The following is a 19,211-nucleotide window of genomic DNA, read 5'->3' on the forward strand; positions in this document are numbered from 1 at the left end:
GTACAAGCCGGGTACACAGGTGGAGTTCATTAAACAGGTTTGGCTTTACTTACGACTCAATCAGCGAACAGATCGGCGCTATGATAAAGATAAATTATCCTAAAATGAAAGGTTCTTGATAGGATATTACAGTATAATACTGAATTTTTTTGGTCGGTATCGTTATTGGGGTTATAGTAATGGTGTAATCTATTACAGCTATTGTCAGGATTAGGGTTAGTGTCCGAATTCAGGCTATTATAGAGATAGGATAAGGTTAATGGTTACGGTAGAGACACGAGCATGAAACGCCACGATACGCCCTACATACGTTGGGATAAATAACACATAAAATGCTAGTGCGAGTTTGAATGAAAGCAGGGCGTGGGTTGTCACGTGTAGAACAAAGCTACAGAAGCCGAGACAGGTTTCTTGCCAAAAAACTGTCACGAAGGAAATGTGTTGCAATGATCTAATTAAAAACCTCGCAGGCAATATCCGGGAGGGCGCCACACGTCATGTTACAATACATTTGACGGGATAGACCTTGATGCAATCAGTACACACGGTGTTTCTTTCAGACTTTTTACCAGGGAGCGGTAGACTTTCTTGCCTGCAAGTACACATGACACTACACAGTATTACACACCACGCTGATAAAATAAAAACTATCACTATATGTACAAAAACAGGGTATCGCATTTTACGTGAAATAAATAGTCATGTTCTCTTTCAGAACAGACAGGAGATCAAGTTGAAGTCATGTGTTTCTCCAACCTGGTATATATAATACATGGTCAACGCGAGTGCCGAAGTCAGGTATACGTCATGGATTTAGGAGTTCAACGGTCTTCACCTCGGGAAATTAACCTTCGGGTCAGCAATCGTACGCTCCAACAATCGCCCGTGGATATCATTTTAGTGAGTAATAAATGTTTTTACGGCAATTAACCCATCGAGAAACCAGTGAAGCAACACTTTAGCCAACATAGCACTAGCACACATAGAGGCAGTAGACGCGCAGCAACAATGGACCAACAGAAGAAAGAAATGAAAGAACCCCACAAGCATGAAGAGCTTAGCGTAAAACGGCTTAAACCGGCCCTCTTGCATTATCTATCAAAGCCCGATCTCAAGTGCGATCAAACATGTCACATTGTGACCAAGGTAAGCTCGTACAGGTACAATCACGTTACCACCCCTCTCTCTGGCTGCTGCACCTATAGCAAGGCACTGCTACCTCAAGCAAGGGGTTCATGACTAACTCTACTAACGTGAGTGAGTTGTCTCGCCTCTCTATCAGGAAAAATACAACCTTACCATTCGGTAAGACCAGGCATTATTTTGTAATGCTAGGTTGTGTTACAAATAATGCAACGGCAACCGTGCCCCGGGTAACGAACATCTGGCCGAGTACGGTGATTCATTTTACGAACATTAATAGTATATCTCACGAATAACTACAGGGTGAAATGTTTGATGTATTCATGTGTTAAAGTATTCTGTATGCGATGTTAGAATGGTAATTTGTTTTAACGAACCAACTATATTAGTTTAGCTTTTTTCTTTGCTTCCACAAAGAACGGACGGTAAAAAAAAAAAATAATTAAAATACCGCTGGTTAAGAAAACTGATGCTAGAATAATTAGTTGAAATCCATCTTACAAATAATTAATACAACTATCTGCTTTCACAAAATTATTTCCAGTGCTCTGCGGCTAATGATGGAGAGAAAGGTATCATTATACTAATTAATGATACTTTAATTACAATTTTTCCATTTAAAAGCCACCGGGCATCTCTTCGGATTGGGGGGGGGGGGGGATGTAACGAAATGGAATTTATATAGAAAAAATATACTTTTAACAGTGTGTGTGTGTGTGTGGTCGTCCCCCCCCCCCCTCCCCCCATCCCGGAGGGGAAAAAAGTCTGGAAGAAACACTGGTCTCAAAGACGTCAACAGGTATCCTATAGTGTAGCTTATTGCGGATAGGGAATATGGTGATATTTAACTGCAGGCATACAACAACTGAGTAACAACACAGTAACCACTTCTTACAGACGAGGACTTGATCTGACATCAAGCAGGAAACATCGTAGCGACCCCAACAGTCTAGCACAACAAGTACAAAGAGAAGATAAAGTGTGAAAACCAAGCGATATTTGATCACAAGACCCCAACAAAATGACGCTGCATTAGGGAGAAAAGGGCAGGGGGGAAAGGCAGTCATGTCACAGATGAGATGGGGGAACTTTTAGTCCTAAACAACAGCAGCCAGCGAGGGGGAGGGGGAAGACATCCCTGAACTAGGTCAGGTCTGAAAGTCAGTAGATGGGAATGTGGGTCAACCTATCGGTGGAATGCATGGAGTGAGCAGACCAAGTCATCAGTCACTTCAAACATGCGCTATCTCGTGCCGGATCGAAACCCAAAGGCCAAATGCTTCTAATTACTAACATTTTTTTAGTGTGGTGCAGGCTTGGCATGCGGCTACGTCACAGTGTGTGACCTTGATGAGCGCACGGCACCACACGAGAGTGTGTGTGAGAGAGGGAGTAATAAAAAAAAACTTGGCGAGCAGACTAACAATATGAGCACGACATTAAGTGAACGTGCACTGGAGCACAGGGTAGACGGAGCAATGATATAGCGCCGGGAATGTGTGTGCTGGCATGTGTAAGTGTGTCTGGCTGTGTGTGTACGTGTGTCTGGCCGTGTGTGTGCGTGTATCTGGCCGTGTGTGTGCGTGTATCTGCCCGTGTGTGTGCGTGTCTGCCCGTGTGTGTACGTGTGACTGCCCGTGTGTGTACGTGTGTCTGCCCGTGTGTGTACGTGTGTCTGGCCGTGTGTGTAAGTGTGTCTGGCCGTGTGTGTAAGTGTGTCTGTCCAAGTGTGTGCGTGTGTCTGGCCGTGTGTGTGCACCACGCAACAGGAGCGTCGTGTTTGTGTGGTGTCAATGTTTGCCGTGGTTCATCCCCCGGTCTAACACTGTACCTTACTCTGTCTGATGGCCACTGGGCTCAGGGAATGAGTGTACGTACACGTAAACTAAAACACTCCAGGATAAACGATCCTTCGCGGAGAGAGCTCAAGTTGTAGACCAAAGAGAAAAAAAAAGAAGAAAAAGACAAACTACTCTACATAGTAAAGCTGTATTTTATAGGTACTTATCGATTAGACGTATGAACATCAGATTCGTATCAGGGGAACCGTTATGATGTTATTCAAATTTTCAATGTTATTAAAATAAAGTTGTAAAGATATATCGGTCTGAATAATCGAATACTATGTTGAATATACACAACAGCTGTGTTACATTTGGAGACGTGTTACAGTTAAAACACAGGCGGATAGAACACAGCGCTGAACTTTGAATCAATAGAACCTACCTAAGAAACAACAATAAAACTACTAACAAGTGAACGTTACAAAAAGGAAAACAAAAAACAGACGCCAGCGACTCATTGTGTTTCAAACTGCTACACGGCACTCCCGCTGGTGTAAAGAAAATTACATTCACAGGACAAAGGACGAGAACTGAAACAAAAACAATATGCAAGTCACCGAAACACAAGCCCATTATCGTGTACAAAGTTAACCTAGACACCGTAGAGGCGCGGGTTACACTAGACCAGAAGTAATTGTAACCAGCGAACGCCGTCACACCACCAGTGCAATCAGAAAGCGAGCAGTCGCCGGGGTCAAATCACAGATGGTGTCAGGCTGGGGGGTCGTGTGCAGATGGTGAGCATATGCATGGTGACGACATCACATTCATGAGCAGTGACGACACCACCAGTCATGTGTGACGATACACAGATGAGTCGTGCCATTAAGTACGAATGCAGTAGCGACATTCTGATATGTGGTGAAATCATACGGATGATCACATCACATTTATATATAACGACAAAAGTACATTGGCCAAAATATTTTAGTTTAAACAAATGAAGGGAATCAGAACGGCAGTAGGGGAGGGGGGGGGGGTGTCAAAATCATATCGGTTTTAAAACAGGACCTGGTGGGGAAAAAATACAATTTACGCAACAAACCGGGTCTAATGATGTTTGTTAAAAGAAAATCAGCCATCACAAAGACGCTAACAAGACGACAGCGCTAAAGGCAGTGGGGCCTGACACGTGAGTCTGGACAAAACAAGTACATTTATTTTTTTAATCAATGGTTTCAATCTTGGATTCTCATGAGCCCATACAATAATTCTACCAGAGACGAGTCTATTAAATGTTCTTAGTATATTTAAATGTAATGGAAAAGGGGGAACGGTTAAAAAACTAACAGCTGTATCAAATGTCTTGTTTTTTGAGCAGCGGTTTGCATGCAGAAAGCACACACAAAAATCCCCTTCGATTTTACACAGCAAGTTCTATATAAACAACAACTGCTGATTCGTCATCTGGAATAACCGGTAAAGTATACATTATAGAATGGACTGATTGGCCGAAACGTCCTGATCTTACAAACACAGAGTTTCTGGGAAACAGGGTTGGTCTCCTACAGAGGGATTATGTGATCAGCGTGATGACGTCTTCAGGAATGGGAATTGGGCGCAGGTCTTTGTGCTAGACGGCTTCAATCTCCGGACAAAAAGGTTAAGACCTTACCCCTCCCCAATTGTAACCCATAAACTACGTAGTGCAACAACCCCCCTCCCCCCTCAATATACTCAAGTGATCACGGGTCTTGTGTGAACAAGGACAACGAGCAACTCACTGGATCCTATATGGTTTTTATGGTTGTCCCAATGCTATTTTCTACTCATAGGGAGTAAACAGATATATTGCGTCTGATCGATTAGCCACACCCACCAACCAATTGTCCACCCCCTAGTTTTGGGACGAGGCGTAAACTAAGTAGAATGTACCTTTTATGGTAATTGTTATCTAACTAAGTTCGAATCCGGGTTCAAGTCAGTAGACCGTCCCTGAGTCCACCCAACACTGATGGGTACCTAACTCACATTAGGGAAAGTAAAGGCGGCTGGGCATAGTGCTGACCACACTATCTCTTCATATGCCGAGGTCACAGAAACAAGTGAACTACTTCACTTTCCCTATAGACCGTTTTTTTTTACTTATTATGACCACACATTTTAACTTTTTTCTTAGATATAAGTACGGCCTTTTAGCTTAAACTAGGTTGTCTGTACAAAACAAAACGTTCAATGCCTTGCCAACCCGCCCCTTGACTAATGTAAACCAGCATACACCAATAATTACTACACAACCGTTACTAACTAAGACACAAGTTACGGTTCGCGGTATGTCTTAAGTTAAAAAAAAACAAATTCAAACCAAGATGCCAACAGATTGTGTGCTGTCGACTCGCTCACCGTGTACAACACACGATATGTAATAGTGTCAACCTGATGGGTTACAAAGCTAACAAGCTGGGAGCTGCTTTAGCTGTTTGGTAAACATGTCTACTCGTGTAAGCCCTAACCATACGCCAGCATCAGCGGCAGGAAGTGTTGCCATGGAAGCTTTCTACGCTCAGACAACATTTCTCAGCACATAATTATTGATGGAAATGGCTTCTTAAGTCAACTACCTGTCTATGTATTTATGTATATATGTATGTATGTGTATGTATGTATATGTGTATGTATTGTATGTATTGTATGTATGTATTGTATGTATTGTATGTATTGTATGTATTGTATGTATGTATGTATTGTATGTATGTATTGTATGTATGTATTGTATGTATGTATGTATGTATGTATGTATGTATGTATGTATGTATGTATGTATGTATGTATGTATGTATCCATCTATATACATATACACGTAACGAGCTGTTTCGTATAAAAATTGAGGTGTGAAACGCAAACAGACACCTGCGAGTATGACCGAAGTATGCTTTGACCGCATTAGGAACCGGAGGTAAAAGGTGAGAACGAAGTAAAGGTAAAGTCGGGCTTGTACAAAGTTCACCTAACAACTACAAATGAAGTGGGCTTGGACGAAAATAGTAATAACAACTATAAACAAAAAAAAAAAAAAGGATTGCATAAAGATCATCATTAGAAGAAATACAGAACCATATAATTTTTTTTTCTTTTTTTCTCGAAAAAAAAAACACAACAAACACAAACGTTTAAAAGAGAATATTGTCATTTAAAACAATGTATGTAACATTAGACGATGTAGCAGTAAGATAGAAATAATAAGCTCTTGCAACACACCATGTAACAAAAGAAGAGGCGGGCTATGGGGGGGGGGGGGGGGGGTGGAATAGAAACATCTACGTATACATTTTTTTGCTGGAAATAACGTACATAGTAAACTCAGCGTTCAGCGATAATTACCTTCTATACTACAACATACATTAACGAAGCTTTACACGAACAGATCAGACCATCAAAATATTCTAATACAAGCCTATATTTATAGTATTTAAACACGTGCAACCAAAGACTTAAATTTATAGTATTTTAACACGTGATACCAAAGACTAACGATCATTCAAGCAGAAGTGGCACAAGTAGCTCTGCCACCCTTTCCCACTATCTCCGAAATGCATAAAAACAAAAAAAAAAACAAAAAAACAAAGAAGGAACTAATTTTTTTTTTTACAGGGGAGCCTAAGAATTAATAATCGAAGTTGAAACGATCATTTCAACCCAGTTCATATGGGTACCTAATTCAAGTCATACAGACTACCACACACTATCAGGGGTGTACTGTGTTCTATTCAGTCTGCCCCGTTCGATGTAGGCGCATCAGAAACGTACTTCGTAATCTAGCTCAATTGAGATTTGGTGTTCAAACTTTCATCAAAATGCATAACTAGCCTCGTAAACAACGTTTTTTATCAAGGTAAAATTACTCAATCCTGCGCCAGTCACGATTTGTTTGTTTTTATAAAAATGTGAGAGATAACATTCGTGCAAAGCGTATTCATGTATACATGTGTAGAATTACTACCTGCATCAAGTTAAGGGTGTATATGCCGAACCATACAACACACACAAAACTAGGCTTCACAGATTTACACAAATCCACGTGTTTTTTTGTGTGGTTAGAATTATACATAGAGATTGTGAGAGAGTGGGGGTGGTGATATATCGATCTTACGTAAAAGCCAGGCACTTTTTCATATCGAATTCATGTAGGAATACTAAAGCTGTCTGCTAGAAAACGAGATGTAGGAATGTTGCAACTGTGATATACATGTTATAGAAAAAAAATAGGCCACATCTTTATTTCAGTACAAATAGCAACAACAAAAATAAAAAAAATATGATAACTTGTATTAGTAAGGGGATTGATACTTTAATCATAATAAACTATCCCCGCAAACACCGGTCAGGTTTCAAAACAACGTCAAATTCCATCGAGCAGAAATGAACAAAGAGACCAGCAGACGACAAGACACTATGGATGGCCACCCTAACGTTTAGCACGTGAAGCGACATTTCCACCGTCTTCAAACGTCAGCAAACTGCTTACGATGACTCAACTATCTGCTGTTTCACAGAACGCAAAAATATCGCCATTGTTCTCTGTACAGGGTTCATGGGGAGGGGAGGCGGGGTCACGGCTACGAGTTTCTCTTCGATAACCACATCACAGGAAGCACGAATGGCAACGGGAATTATGTTTTCGCAAAAAAAAATATAATAATAATAATAAAAACAACAACAATAAAGAAAGTAAACAAACTATTTAAAAAAATCTATTAAAAATGATAAAATATAGTACTTTTACACTTTGCATACATATTAAACAAGTTCCAAAATTATAAACCCCCGTGTCGTGCCAGAAATGTTGTCAAGTACTGACCTAAAAAAAAGAATACCACCACAACATGGCCATGCTTCTAATAATAGAACAGCGTAATCATGAGCTTCCCAGTGAGGAACGACCTTTAACCTATACAAACAACAACGCACAGTTTCCAAGCCGTTCCCTGACACAACAAAGTAGTTGCTTAATAAACAGTTAGTACTTCAAATGCTGGGCACAAATGTTGCCTGGAAAACATTGGGGACAACATACCGCTAATACAATAGTTAATTTATCTCATTCAGTGATAATTAAGTAGCTTATAGAAACCACGTAAATTTTGAAAATGTAAATAAACAAAATAATACATTGGTCCTAAGTAAGACTGAACACTAGAAAATCTACTTATAAATCTTGTTTTTTTAACCTATACTATATTTACCTACTTCTAATTAAATAATATAATTTACTAAAAAAAATCATATTAATGATTTGTTTAATATTATGAAAGGTAAAAGTTAAATCATTGAACCATTATAAAGAGAAGTACTAAACTGGTCGAAACCCTGTGGTTATAGGGCCTACATAAAATAATATTTCAATTCTAACCAGAAAGTCTAAACAAAGTTATAATATGTATGCTGATAAGGGAAACTAAAGCATCAGTAGTACAATTACATTCAACACGCTGGTTTCATGAGTTGACCTGAACTTTCTTCAACATAAGCTTTTGATAGCCAAATATGTAAGTCCATACTCAAAGTATCTTCATCATTAAATAAGACAAAAACACTTTTCTAAATATATAAGTAAAAAGATCTAAGATTGATTTATCTGTTGAAGCTAGATAATAGGGTGGATGCAAAACAGATACTACTGTTACTAAAGGACATATAATTAATAAATGTATTGACAACACCATAACTCTAGCTGCCTTAGAACTCCCCTCACATCAGATTTTAATAATTCCTCAGGAAAATGATACATGAAAAATGTACACAAGTAAGACTAAAGAATAACACAAGACTTCCTACAGTGGCTACAGCGCAATTAAGTAGTAGCATCCACCAAAGAACAATCTGCGAGGCAGAAGTTGTTTCATCTGAGGTAGGTTGCTGTTGTCAGCAAACTAGCCTCATCTGTTCGAGTGTCAGGAACAGTGTTCCCTCTAAGCTGCACTGTTGTGCTGCCGCGCAGTAGTTTTGAGCTGCTGTGCAGTGATTTTGTAAAATACTTCTATCCTTGTATAAGACTTTTAGAACACCGTGCACACAAAATACATGTTGCACACTAACTTTTTTCCCTTAGAGGGAACATTGGTCAGGACTCTGGGCTTTTAGAGTCAGCAATCAGATTTTCTCCAGCCCATGCAGGTTGTAAACAATTATGCTACCACACCTCTAAAAACATATTTTAAGAATTACCTTATAAACCTGTCCGTAAGTTCCATTTCCAACTGCCTCAATTAAATCAAATATTCCAGCTGGATCCTGAAATAAAGCAGTATACAATGATTAGGCTATTATTATTTTAATTTCAAATAATGTGTATTCTACAAATTAGTGCGTGTTATAGCTAGAGAATTATGGTTTTAAAACTCAGATGTAATACATAATAAAATATGTTGATGCTTCTTTTTCTTTGTCTTTATACATTACACTGCTCTGAAACCAGCAGTGCAACATAATGCTACAAATCAGCAATTTTAATAGACAGCATCAGTAAAGGTTTCATATTGTTTTTCTTGTAAACTACATTAAAAGAAAAGCCTATTTTTAACATTTTCTTGATTTTAATCAGCAAAATTCAACTGTAACAAAATAATAATACAAAACTGCACAATGAGAATGTGAGTCGTAAACCAGAAATGAGAAATGAATGCCAGAGAATTACAAATTACTCCCTCTCAAACGCAGCATTTAGATTGTTTGTAGATCTCTGACATTTTTACTTTTCCTATCAAAAACATTGCATCATCACTAGCTTACTTCTATTTTTACTCTGATATTTATATACCTGTGTCTGACGTTGTGATTATGTCTCAAGATAGAAGTGTAATGACACTAGAAATAAAATTATGCATTTATGTTACACTCACTCACATATTAATCAGTGACCCTATCCTAAAATGTTTTGATATATTTTTTAATAGCAACAGCAACAAAGTGACACAAAAGGACAACTTGTAATATTTTAAATTGAGAATGTGTGGCACAAGTACGTAGGAAAAATTAAAAAGTAGCTAGGCAAACCTGGGTTAGTATTAAGTCAGAAATAAACCTAACAATAATATCTAGATCAACTTTGAATGATTGAATCTATTTCAGCGTAGGCCTATTTGTTATTGTCAGTGTCAGATAATGTTACAATAATAGAGTCTTCTTAAAAAGGGGTGTTAGGTTACTGGTAGTTAAATAAAAATATGACTTGCTGCTAATGTCAAAGTCAATTCTATCCCTAACTCTTCTCTTACCATACACATAATCTTAATTTCTAACCATTTGAGATTACTAGCAACATAATATTAAAGGCACACCTATTTTCAGAAGAGTCCAGCATACTCAATCAATACTCCTATCATAATCATCTTCTATGTCTATTTCTTTTGAACTAAACCAGAAAATGGTGAGCTTCAGCTTACTCTTTATTAGTAGTTAGAATTTAGCATAATAGTTATTAGATCTAGAAAAATAATCTAGATCATCTAGATCTAGTTGATTAGGTAGCTTAGGTCTACATCTAGAGTTACCAGATAATATCATAATAATAGTATTAATAGTTAATAGGTAGGCCTACAAGTTGTTTTCTTTTTAAATTAGGGCCTACTAAATTTAACAAAATTACTAAATTAGGCACTGCATCAGGCTACACAACAAATTATGAATATTAGGCCTATATTTTAGATCTAAAATCTAGAAAGATGAATCATAATGATGAATGATGCCTACAGACACAGACTACACTCAGGATGCCAGAGTAAGAACTAAGAATGAACTAGAGAATCTAAACCTAGATCTAGATCTAGAGTCTAGATCTCTAGATCTAGATAAATCTAGATGTAGGATCTAGATTCTAGATCTAGTATTAGATGTAGATCTAGATTCTACAGATCTAGATTCTAGATCTAGACTCTACATCTAGACTAGATCTAGAATCTAGATCTAGATCTAGATCTAGCAAGTGAGCTGCAAATGTCTTGAACTTGATTGGAGACTCAGACTTGTTTTTTTAAGGCGAAAGTCGACAATCTTAGTTATTGCCTTCACCTTAAATATTTGACTAGTGCCATTAAACATACCATTCTAGCTTGCTCAAAGTGTTTATTTATTTTAAAGTTTCATTTACTTGTATTTAAACAATATTTACTCACCCTGAGACTGGCAAGATCAATGTCGTCTAGACTAACGTTTACTGATGCGGCAGTCGCCATTTTTTGCAGGCCCTGCTCATTTGAATACCGCTTCCGCGATAGTTAGCTGTTTTTAATCCGACACAACTTTCTAAACACAAACTCCAAAAAGAAAAAAATAATTCTTCACTCTTGTCAAAAACAAAGACTTATCGTACAAAATTTTGTGAAATTTAGAAAGTATCTCATAACTGTATAAACTCGCATCGAAAAGGCTGTATTTACAATTCAATGTAGTGTGTAGTGTAGGCTAGTGTTATCCACCAAGAAGGGATAGGTGAATAAAGCGATTTGCATTGTGGGTAAGGGCTACAACTCCTGCTAGATCTACCACAAATTATAACGGGCTATTATTATTTCGTTTTATTTTATAACGGAACAGTTATGAACTTAGTGATGGGATGGGAGGGGGAAGGTTGAAGGGAATCTAATATAAACATTAATTTAAATTAAATTATTGATAATAACTGTAGTAACCACTTTAAAAACACATAGTAAGAAGGAAACACCGTATCATCACAGATTTCTATAATTAAGTAATTTAAAAAACGATTCTTTACGTAGGTTTATAGTCTTTTGCCTGGATGGTTGAATCTTAGCAATGTATGAGTCATTTCCCATATGATAAAAGTATAAGTTATACGGGCTACTAGATCTAGATCTTCTTAAGTTAACAAATTGTAATATGATTTACATAGAGTTAAACTAGTCTAATAGACCAATATTTAAATATAGCATACAGTAGGTCTATATATTATATGATTGAAAACAATGTTCGCGATTACTTATACAATTAATATTCGTGGCATAATTTAGCGGCAGTACTAGCCCGCTAACACTATCACTCCTTTTTTTTTTTGTATTAATCACAATATAAACGGAAATTACTAATACTAAGTGTCAGAACATCGCATATAGACTCTAGTTTATATAGCCTACAGCCAAGTCATTAGGCCAGGCTTAGATTATAATGAAAATATGAAGCAACGCAGTTAAACTTCTAACAGTAAAAAAAAAAAACTAATTAGAATGCAGTTATTTTACAAAAATACTGCTCTGTTTTTCATATATAGGCTAATCTAAATTTAGGCGTGTATTTTTTTGTTTTAAAATATAAAATAAAAAATAATGGACTAGACCTAATATGCGAGTGATGTAGCATTTAATCGTAATAACGGTTACTTATAGGCCTAATTAGTAATTATGGCTCTTAACAATATCAAATGTAATTACCACCCACATTTATAGAAGCAACGTTAATTAGCGTATTTAGGCCTAGTGGGAATTTAATTAATCTTAAGTTATTTCTAATTCCATGTATTTATTTATTTTATCTATTTTTATCTATAAATTTGCTCTACCCACTACTAAAATGTAATACATTCGTGTAGTCTTTATCATTTGTGTTCATCTTGCATTTTAATAGTTCATTTTTATAATTATTATTGTGATAGAGATAGAAATAATTAGAAAGATTGATTCAGTAATTATAATTTGTCAAATTTAAAGAACGATAATAAGTTAATCAGATTAGTCAGTATCCAGATAAGTAGCTTCCCTTTAACAAGTAACAAAAAAAAATGCTTTGTAGTGAAAGATCATTTCGATGGTGATAGGAATAGGAGCGTATTTTAGAAAAAATAAATAAATAAATAACAAAACAACTTGTTGGACTGGATGTTCAACTTTAGAATGAACGTGTTTTAAGCACGTTAATTTCCTGTAAATAAAAATACACAACGTTTTGTATTCAACATTAGAAAAAAATATATAGGATTTATCATATGGTACAGGGAATGTAACGGTATCAAACGTAGTTCATTCTAAAGTGGAACAAGCAGTCCACCATTTTGTAGCCAAACATTTTGGCCCATGAATCGACATTAATTTAACGCTACTATATTTATTTATTTTCATTTTATAAAGACCTACAAAAGAAGAAAACTCCACACGGAGCAGACTACCAATGTCGGCTGTTTCGATCCGACATCACCCCCCCCCCTCCCTTTTCACATGTAGCACATATTATGGGGAAATAATCGATGGTCCGTTACCAATAGGCTACGGTTGTTAATAACAATAGGATTTCAGACTCGATAATCAGAAGTTCTGACAATTGTTATTGTAAATATAGTCTGCAGAGGCGTAGCGAGGGCGGCATGGGGGGGGGGGGGGGGGGGGGGTACGGACTGCACCGGGTGACACCATTTACGGGGGTGACACCAAGGCAAAAAATAGCAAAATATATAGAGAAAAACTTGAAGGGGGGGGATGCAAATCGAAAGTTTGAGGGGGGGGGGGGCAAATCGAAAATCTGAAAGTTTGTCCCGGGAAGGGTCACTACGCCTCTGGGGGGGGGGGGGGGTGACACCATTAAGTGCCGCACCGGGTGACACCCGACCTCGCTACGCCACTGATAGTATGTAATATTGAGTACCATTATAATTCCCCTGGAATAACATAAAGAAGGAAATCTGTGGCATCCAAAGGTGGGGGCGGGATGCTGTACGCACCGGGTGACACCATTTATAAAAGGGGTGACACCAAATTTTTAAAAATCTGAATACATACCGTCAAAATAATGTTACATCCAGTAAAAATAACAAAATAGTAGGGCTAAGGGGGTTAAATCAAAATACAAAACAGTTGTAGGAATTGGGAGCAATGGCGTAGGCAGGGGGGGAGCGGTGGAGGGGGTTACAACCCCCCACCCCCATGGACCCCTTTGAATTTTTTTTACTGTCATAATACCACTGTTACTTATTTAAATCAATTTCTGGATAAGTATGTATGCATAATTGTATATGTATGTCTCGATCAGTCAAAAAAAAACTGAAGCTATGTTCACTCTGACCATTCTGACCTGTACCTGTACGCTATCGTCATCGCCATCTGTACCCGTTCGTGCCCAAGACACAATTGTAGGTGAAGCAGAGTTCGTTTGTTTCAATGTACCTCGGCAAATGAAGGGATAGTGAGGTTAGCACTATGCCCATCCGCCTTTGTTTCTCCTACCCGTAAGTCAGGTGGGTGAGTTGGGCGAACTCGAGGTCGGGTCCAAATCTAAACTTTCGGGTTACCAGTCGTGAGCTCTACCACCAGACCAACCCTAAAGTCGTAGTTTTACAAAGGATTTACAAAATCCACCGCACTTCTATGAAAATTCCCCCCCCCCCCCCAAAAATAAATAAATAATAATTAATAATCAAGCAGTGACGCAATTCGTTAACATAAAAACCGTGCTAATTAAAATATACGATATTCACGTGACCTTAAAAAGAATTACTTGACACATCTTCATTAGAAATACACGCAAAGCGTAATGCTTTTCATCTAGGTCTATATAAAGAATAAAGAATGTGTAGACCAATTATGTTAAGGCAAATTTATTCATACAACATAGAGAAATAGAGAACAGGTCTATGTTGAATCAGTGTTTGTTTTTTACTTTTAGTTCTCGGGAGGGGGGGGGGGGGCAAAAAAACACCGTGTAGAAACGAAATTGCTTTAAAAAATTGCCGCCTATACCACTTCCAATACCGCCCTACTCCATTTGTATTATAGGCATATAGTAGGCCTATGTAAATAATAATGTTAAACTAGGCCTAACCGTAAAAGTAAATAAACAATTCTACAAGACAAATCATAATACTATGCATGCAAATACAATACACATGTTAAGTAGATCTATGGTCTATTAATTTCAATTCTTTGGTCTAAATTTATCTCCGTGTTATGACTGTTTTAAAATAACTGATTTCCTGGAACGCTTGTTTCGTTTTCAATCGGACACAGCTTTGTTTATTTTAGCTCGCTTCTTTTCATACCTAGGTGGGTTATGTGGAAAAGGAAGACACATTTTTAATTTGTAATTATATTGTAAGTATTAAGATCTTTCTTTTACTATCAATGATAGTATTGATAGACATCATCTCAGTTACAAAAAATTATACGTTTCAGCTGTATTTTAAACACACCATATGGGAATAGTTTTGGGTGCCCATTGACTTAGTTGTCAAGAAGTAGGCTAAGAGTAAGATGTTTTGTGCCAGATTTTTTTAACAAGCAAAGCTACGAAGTTTAAGCTAGGCTGGATGTTCGAGTTTTAAAATCTAGTGCTTGTTCTAACTTGGCCAAATACTATTTTAATAATATTATACTTTTTAAATCAGTCTGTTTCGAATATAACGTAGAATTAGCTTGTTAAGAAGATTAGTCCTAGTTAAAGAATGTTTGGCTTTTATATTCAGATGACGTCAAGTTTAGAATAAATCAATAATTGATTTTGTTTTGCGTAGACCTAGATCTAGATCTCTACCTAACTTTTGATTTAGATAATATTATAGGCCTAGTATATAGATAGGTAAATTAGGCCTATTATGAAGTACATTAAAATTTGGCCTTCATATAGGGCATTATAGGCCTATACCCAGAGAACTGTCCAGCTAAAAAATAATTACAATGAGCGAATTAATAATTAGCCATTCTTCTGGTGATGTTAATCTACCCAATAGGGCTACACTACTAGCACTACACTATCAATCTGACCTAGTTTGAGTGGAGTAATTTTTACTAAATCAAGAACTAGATCTAAATTGTATTGTAAAAGACTATCATAAAATAACTAGTGAGATAGGCCTATATACTATGATTTAATTTGGATGTAACAGTATACAAACTATGGCTGTAGATAATTAAAGTAGGAAACTATTTGAATTTTCAAACCCATTTTTAAAGTTCATGTCTGCTCCATTTAGAATTTAGGCCTTTTCTGAACTCAGGAATACTTCATAAAAGACAGTTTCAAGTCTGAATAATATTCTGAGAATATGATTAAGTCATTTAAAAAAACAAACAAAAAAAACTAGAAAATGAATGGTACATTTTTATGGTTTAATACTAGCACTTATTGGCTATCTGAAAAACTTCTTACATACTACATTCTTAGAGCATTTATTGTACTAATTTTAGGCCTATTAATAACCTCATATATAATATTTTACATACTTATTTTATATACATGCATTCCAGAAAATTTTATAAAAGTTGTAAAAATAAACCATCCTTAATTTTTTTTCAGAAATTTATACACAATACCATACTAGCCCAAGGAGACTACCTGATAGTAGACAATGATGATTTTATGTGTAGCCTTACTAATTCAAGGACTATTATAGTTTAAAAAAAAAATAAGCTGCCAAGTAACCACATTAATAAATAAATGTTGTAAAATGTAACACTAAAGCTGATATGAAAAGGTGTGTAAAAATTAACTTGTTCTGAAACCTCAGGTGCCTTTACAGTACATTGAAAGTGCTCTTATAGCAATGGATCTCAAAGAAATTAGTATTGAGACAACCTTACCAAACAGCATTACATTTTACCAAGATGAAAATTCACGACTGCCATCTACAACTGAATTTATTAATAAAGCAAGTCCAGAATTTTTTTTGGATAAAAGTACACATGCGGTAAGGCAAAATCCTCCAAACGGCTATCAGTATGATCATAAAATGACATATTCTAGACATAAACTTGACAACAAAGAAGGTCATGGCTATTACTCTGAGGATTCAGATGATAGTTGTTCCAGCTCTATATCACGGCTTAGCACAGAAAAGCCATATTATAAAAAGCCATACTTTTTTGACTCAGATATTGATTCAATGGATAGCGCTGATGAACTATCGATAGTTCAAGAAAATGAAAATCAGAATGAGTCTCATATAAATTTATCTATGGATTTTTCATCCACAGAAAATGAAAATTCAACTTCAGTTAGTTCAGCTGAAACAAACAAAACATTTTCTATGCACAAGTGTAATCATTATGTAAAATATACCAATCCTAGTAAGGCATCTGAAGGCGGTTTCATAGATATTTTAATACAGGGTAATGCCAAACAGAATAAATACAATAACAACAAAGGGGAAACTACTCTAAATATAAATAATGTTGTGGCAGATAATGACAACATGATACAAGATAACTGTGTCACAAATTATAAAACACCAGGCGTGTCTGTTGATCAAAACATGGGAGCCACAACTACTGAAGCAGTCAGTGAACACTGTTTAGGATTTTTATATCCTAATGAAAATAAACCACAAAACAAAGTGACTACAACTGATCATGAAAATGCAGAATTGAAAGCATCTAGAGAGCTAAAACAAAGTTTAGATCAATCAAGATTAGGAGTAAGTTCTGGACAATGTTGTACAAATGAATTATTCCAAAATTTACCTGAAACAACAGAAAATTACAGGACTGAAGAGGAAGGAGCAGAAAAATTAAATTCCATTAAATACATAGGCAAGACAAATATAACTAAAACAGGAGATTTGGTGAGTATAAAGCTATTGGCTGGTAATAATCAAGGTGAAGGTCAGAAAAATGAAGACAGTTTAAAACTAGAATTCCCCAATGAAGTCAATTTTAAACCACAATTTGAAGTGGATAAAGACAATTTAAAAAATGAAATAGTAATTCAAGAAGATTATAAAAATCCAAAACTTGATACTAACGAAGAATATCTGCAGTTAGAATCGGACAGTTTAAAAAAATCTTATGACCAACTGTCATGTTCTTTGACACTGTCTGATAGCATGACAGACATGACACGACATTATCAGGAGCTGGAAAACTCTGTTGATTCAGACTCAGATTCCTTCTACAGTGCAGAGGAAACATGTTTGGAACAAACTGGAAAAAGTAATTCTGGCGTTAACATAGATTTAGAAGATACAGAGTCTTTGAGTGATGCAGACTGTGTTTTGGTTGATCCCATGTGTTGTTCTACTGATTCTTTGGAGTTTTTCAGTCTTGAAAACAGTTTTTCAAGTACAACTAACACAGAGGAACAAACACGGGATAATATAAAGACTGCTGATGTAAGCGACACTGCGGACAGACTAACAGATCGGGTACAGAATTTAGCTGAGTCATTAGAGCAAGTAGATGCTGTTTTAGCTGTAAAAACTGAAGCCAGTGAACATGTAGGCAGCCTTTTAGATGAGCAGCTGGACATGAGTGAATACACACATAGGGGAAAGCATCAACTTGATCTTACTGAATGCCTGGAAATAGGCTTCAGTCAGCTTGACCTTATAGAATACCAGCAAACAGTCAGTAGTCTGTCTGACCAAACTGATAATCCACATATAGACAAAAGCTCATTGGACCCAACTGATAATCCACAAATACACAAAAGCTCATTGGAACAAACTGATAATCCACAAATAGACAAAAGCTCATTGGACCAAACTGATAATCCACAAATAGACAAAAGCTCATTGGACCAAACTGATAATCCACAAAAAGATAAAAGCTCATTGGACCCAACTGATAATCCACAAATACACAAAAGCTCATTGGAACAAACTGATAATCCACAAATAGACAAAAGCTCATTGGACCAAACTGATAATCCACAAATAGACAAAAGCTCATTAGACCAAACTAATAATCAACAAATAGACAAAAGCTCATTGGAACAAACTGATGATCCACAAATAGACAAAAGCTCATTAAACCAAACTGATAATCCACAAATAGACAAAAGCTCATTGGACCAAACTGATAATCCACAAATAGATAAAAGCTCATTGGACCCAACTGATAATCCACAAATACACAAAAGCTCATTGGAACAAACTGATAATCCACAAATAGACAAAAGCTCATTGGATGAAACTGATAATTCACAAATAGACAACAGTTTATTGGACCAAACTGATAATCCACAAATAGACAAAAGCTCATTGGACAAAATGGATTACCCAGGAATAGAAAAAAGCTCATTGGAGCTAACTGATAACCCACAAATAATCGCAAGCTCAATGGACCAAACGGATAATCCACAAATAAACAACAGTTCATTGGACAAAACTGATAATCCACAAATAGACAACAGCTCATTGTACCAAACAGATAATCCACAAATAAACATTTCATTGGACCAAACTGACCAAAGCGAATCAATAAAGCAAAACAGCAACAACAGGGTAGACAGCATCTCATATAATCAACTAGACCAAAACAGCCTTTCAGGACAACAGCTAAACCAGAATGAATT

At 36.5% G+C, this 19,211-nt stretch overlaps 1 protein-coding gene across 6 annotated transcripts in view; it reads right to left on the reverse strand.

Moving 5' to 3' along the window:
* Window positions 1–11,414, reverse strand: part of LOC131931120 (serine/threonine-protein kinase mig-15) — a 71,388-nt gene extending 59,974 nt beyond the window's left edge. For all 6 annotated transcript variants that reach the window (XM_059287823.1, XM_059287824.1, XM_059287826.1 and 3 more), the window contains exons 1-2: window positions 11,099–11,414; window positions 9,153–9,218 (exon numbers count right to left, since the gene is read on the reverse strand). In XM_059287823.1, the coding sequence (XP_059143806.1) occupies window positions 9,153–9,218; window positions 11,099–11,158 (126 nt within the window). In that variant the 5' untranslated portion in view covers window positions 11,159–11,414. The remainder of the gene's footprint in view (window positions 1–9,152; window positions 9,219–11,098) is intronic.
* Between the last annotated feature and the right edge of the window lie 7,797 nt (window positions 11,415–19,211).

The sequence above is a fragment of the Physella acuta genome, unplaced genomic scaffold, assembly GCF_028476545.2.
Source record: "Physella acuta isolate Inbredline_101_S28 unplaced genomic scaffold, ASM2847654v3 ptg001894l, whole genome shotgun sequence".
NCBI classification, from domain to species: Eukaryota; Metazoa; Mollusca; class Gastropoda; family Physidae; genus Physella; species Physella acuta.